At 41.0% G+C, this 5,000-nt stretch overlaps 1 protein-coding gene across 5 annotated transcripts in view; it reads left to right on the forward strand.

Moving 5' to 3' along the window:
* The window catches only part of LOC143287721 (uncharacterized), a 53,843-nt gene that overhangs the window by 37,327 nt on the left and 11,516 nt on the right, over window positions 1–5,000 (forward strand). For all 5 annotated transcript variants that reach the window (XM_076595957.1, XM_076595955.1, XM_076595958.1 and 2 more), the window contains 2 exons: window positions 602–764; window positions 2,733–2,820. In XM_076595957.1, coding sequence (XP_076452072.1) covers window positions 602–764; window positions 2,733–2,820 — 251 coding nt within the window. The remainder of the gene's footprint in view (window positions 1–601; window positions 765–2,732; window positions 2,821–5,000) is intronic.

Genomic DNA, 5,000 nt, shown 5'->3' on the forward strand with positions numbered 1-5,000 from the left:
AAACAATACTATAAAATACAAGACAGGGTGATGAAATGCAACATAATGCTGTGAAATAATATACTGTTTTTTTGCTACAAAATGCTGTGCTTTCCATGCTGTAAAATGCTACCCTTTACAGTGCTGTGAGATGCTATGCAACACTTTGCTATAAAATGCTACGCTATGAACTGCTCTGTTATGAAAGGCTATGCTATGCAGTGCTACGAAATACTATACTATGCAGTGCTATAAAACGCTATGATTTGCAGTGCTGTAAAATGGTACATATTATGCTATGCAGTGGTATAAAATGTTATGCAGTGCTATGAAATGCTGTGCAATGCAGTTACTATGGAATGCTGTATAAAATGCTGAGCAATGCAGTGCTATGAAATGTTGTACAATGCTGGGCTATGAAATGCTTCTTCCACTTCCACTTAACGACCAACATCAGTACGCTGATGGAAATAGCAGAGAACTGCGATGTCAAGCAGCGCTATAAAATGCTGTGCTATGCAATGCTTTAAAATGCTATGCTGTACTATGCAATGCTTTAAAGTGCTATACTTTTCAGAGCTATGAAACGCTTATGCAGTGTTATACAATGCTATGTTGTCAGGATGGCACCTCAGACATCCCCAACATGACGTTGATCGTTCCCGATCCAGCTCAGGCAGGCGAGAACTATCTGATTGGTCGAGCCAACCCACGTGGTGATGTGGCGCTAGTGCGCATGACACGTATGACGGAGGTGGCTCCCACCAACAGCAGTATTGTTAACGGTAATGATAGGAATGGTTATGTCTGTCTCTCTTCGTTTGTTTCAACCCAACCCTCCTGAATCTTAGAGCGGAACAATATAGTTTATTTTACGCAGATTGTGTGTGTGTGTGTGTGTGTGTGTGTGTGTGTGTGTGTGTGTGAGAGAGAGAGAGAGAGAGAGAGAGAGAGAGAGAGAGCCTGCGTGCGCGTGTGCCTGCGAGCGTGCTCGCACACACATGCACTCGGCTGTGTGTATCAGAAGTGTCACAAACTCCTGGGCTACCTTCAGACCAGTTGATCCCAGCTTTGAAGTATGGTTGATACCAGTGGTTAGTGGTCGAAAGCGACAATTATAGAGGTGACTCAGTCTGCGGTCAGATGTATAGGACACATCCATATTATAATGCCAAAGACCTGACCCAAACTATCTTTCGAGTTTTCATCCAATCACAGCCCAGAATAACTGCCGGGGGAATTAGTTTTGATGGGGGAGTGAAACGCACCGTTGCACCGGCAGTGGGCTGAAACATTCCATAGTGACAAGCCTCTGATAGGGTTTGAACTGTTATCTGTTATCTTTATTATTAAGTGTCTGATCTTGTTACCGTGGGAATGATTTTTCGATAATGAATAATGTGGAGTGATGGCCTAGAGGTCACGCATCCGCCTAGGAAGCGAGAGAATCTGAGCGCGCTGGTTCGAATCACGGCTCAGCCGCCGATATTTTCTCACCCTCCACTAGACCTTGAGTGGTGGTCTGGACGCTAGTCATTCGGATGAGACGGTAAACCGAGGTCCCGTGTGCTAGCATGCACTTAGCGCACGCAAAAGACCCCACGGCAACAAAAGCGTTGTTCCTGGCAAAATTCTGTAGAAAAATCCACTTCGATAGGAAAAACAAATAAAACTGCACGCAGGAAAAAATACAAAAAAATGGCGATCTGTAGCGTAGCGATCTCCCAGCTCGAATTTCACACAGAGAAATCTGTTATGATAAAAAGAAATACAAATACAAATGTTTATGAGAAACATGATTTTGTTGACGATGTTGGTATGGACAACAACAACAACAACAACAACAACAAAACTATCAAACAAATAAATAATCAAGTACACTTGAAAACAAAACAAAACATGAATGATGCGATCAGTACTATCTGCTACTACTACTTTGCTGACGACAGTAACGAACCATTGCTGTTAGCACAACAGCTATTATTATTATTATTATTATTATTATTATTATTATTATTCTTGTATGATAGTGTTCGACTATGACCATCAGAACAGCAGAATAGGTAACTGCTGTTTCCGACTATTTGGGCTAGAGTTTGTTTATAGTGAAGAGTGTCTTGTCCAAGTTACATCTCCACTCTCTAGGCCAAGAGAAGTTTAGGACAGTCGGAGTTGGGATGGTTCCCAAAGGCCAGCTAGCCTCCTTGGCTGCAGCACTAAGAGCCGGTACAATTTTGCCTCCTAGTTTGAGAGTCATAGTCCTTCATAACAGACTAAGCTGTAAATATTATTCGGGCGGTTCTCCCCAGGGAGAGCGCGTCGATACACTACAGCGCCACATTAAAAAAATTTTTATTATTATTATTATTTTTTTTTTGCCTGCGTGCAGTTTTATGTGTTTTTCCTATCGAAGTGGATTTTTCTACAGAATTTTGCCAGGAACAACCCTTTTGTTGCCGTGGGTTCTTTTACGTGCGCTAAGTGCATGCGGCACAAGGGACCTCGGTTTATCGTCTCATCCGAATGACTAGCGTCCAGACCACCACTCAAGGTCTAGTGGAGGGGGAGAAAATATCGGCGGCTGAGCCGTGATTCGAACCAGCGCGCTCAGATTCTCTCGCTTCCTAGGCGGACGCGTTACCTCTAGGCCATCACTCCACTTAGTGTCGTCGTCGTTATTTTTTGTTGTTTTTGCATTTGACACTGATGGATAATGCCAGGATTCTCATGATCAGGATACATTCTCTGGGCAGATGAGGACCAATGGAAAATGCCCCTCCATCTGTTCACCTCCAAAAAGCAAGGGCAGGACATAGGGCAGTACAAGTCCAAACGAATCAGGTCAGTGTACATTCTCAGAGCAGTCATTGTATTGTATTGTATTGTATTGTATTGTATTCCTTGCTTAGCATAATATGTGGTGTGGCGTATATGGATTTGTCCGAACGCAGTGACGCCTCTTTGAGTAACTGACTTGAACTAAACTGTATTGTATTGTTTTGTATCGTACTGTATCGTATTGTTTTCTATTGCATTGTTACAACAGATTTCACTGGGTAAAATTCTGGCTGCTCTCCCAGGGAAGATCACCGGCGCAGTCACAGTGCGCGGGCCACCCATATTATTATCTTTTTTTCTGGCTGAAAGTGTATTTGTTAAAAAAAGTAAATAAAAAAAAATATATATATATATATATATATATATATATATCTATCTATCTGTGTGTGTGTGTGTGCATATATTATTCTTAATCTTCTACCATAACTATCATTTATGTGTATACATATATGTGTGTGTGACTTCGACTTCGACTTAATTTATTGTCATGCAATCCTTAAGGGTTAATAGACACAACAAAAGAACATAATGAACAAAGAAAGAAACGGTCATCTAAGACACATGCAATGAAACACATGGTTGGCGAGTGTTTTCTGACAGTCATCACAGTTCAGGATATTGTCTTTTATCTTTCTATTGATCACATCCGATAGATGATTATATTGTTGTACGGTCGTAATTAGATTGCTTAGCAAATTATGAAATAAAATACACATATAAGAAATGGAATTCACCTTCGACAACTTTACATATATTACCTAGTCTCTCTTCTCTTGGAATGTTTTCAAATATTCCTCGTTCAATTTTAAAATCGTGTGTGGTTATTCTGACTTTATAAACAACTCGTTTGTGAGCAGGATCGATTTTATTAGTGAAATAATTCTCAGTTCGATAATTGTCTCTTTTGAATTTGTTGTATAAATCTAATCTGTTGTATTTTTCTCTGTTACCAAAATTGTATATATCTATTCTTAGTTGTTGACGTAAAGTAAATTCAAGTCTGCTGTTACTAAATGTAGACTGATTAATCCAAACAAGACCTAACCCTACACCGTGAAGAATATATATATATATATATATATATATATATATATATATATATATATATATATATATATATATATACATATATATGTATGTATTTTTACAAATAGTGCCCAGGGGTTTTCATTTGTAACTGGTTGGCTCATCATGGATATATACACCTTTTTGATATGGCGATCATCATGTGCATCCACAATATGAGTCCAGTGGCTAAGAACTCTGCATGCAATATGAACTCCAATTGGAATTCTGTCCAGTTCTGCTAGAGCTGGCAGATTCATTGTGTGTGTGCGTGCGTTCATATGTTCAGTTTATTTGTTGTTGTCTCGTTCGTCATTTATCAGATGGATTTCCCCGTCTCCTCGACGAAGGCGGCAGTACGTTGCAGGTCCTCCAGTCCTCCGTAGAGCTTCCTGGGCCGCTGGGATTGGGTCGGGCCAGGCTTTCTCTCGGAGCGCTTGGTGGAGCGGGCAGGACTGCAGCAGATGTTCTGTTGTCTGGCTGCCTGTTCTGCAGGGGCACTGCTCTGTGTCGCCGATACGGTGTTTCGTGGATAGGTGGTGTTTCAGGCGGTTGTGGCCTGTCCTGAGCCTGAAAATGGCTACCTGCTCTCGACGAGTCAGTAGGTAGTACGGGTCTGCTCTGTTGTGGCGTGGATGCTGCTGCTTCCACTTGTTCTGCAGCTTGGCCTTAATGATGGTCCTGGATTCAGAGTAGCTGGTAGACCTGTCCGTCTGCTCTTTCGTAGTGCCTTCCTTTGCCAGGGAGTCAGCAGTCTCGTTGCCAAACACGTTGCAGTGGGAGTTCAGTTTAGTTAGTTCATTCAGTTCCGCTCTGTTCCTTTCAATGAACCTGATGTGTTTCATTTGATTTAACTTGATTTGATTTATTTCAGTTCATATCAGTTCAGTTCATTTTCATTATTTTCATTTCCTTTAATGAAGTTCAGTTCAGTTCAGCTTACCTCGTTTAGGACCTAACAATTGCCAATCATTATATTACTGCGATTATTTATGATGACGATAATGTTGATGATGATGATGATGACCATGATAACGATCATCATCCTTGTTGGTGTTGTTGTTTCTGTTGTTGTTGTTGCTGTTGTTATTGCCATTATTATTACCATCATGGTCATC

Source organism: Babylonia areolata, chromosome 11 (genome assembly GCF_041734735.1).
Source record: "Babylonia areolata isolate BAREFJ2019XMU chromosome 11, ASM4173473v1, whole genome shotgun sequence".
NCBI classification, from domain to species: domain Eukaryota; kingdom Metazoa; phylum Mollusca; class Gastropoda; order Neogastropoda; family Buccinidae; genus Babylonia; species Babylonia areolata.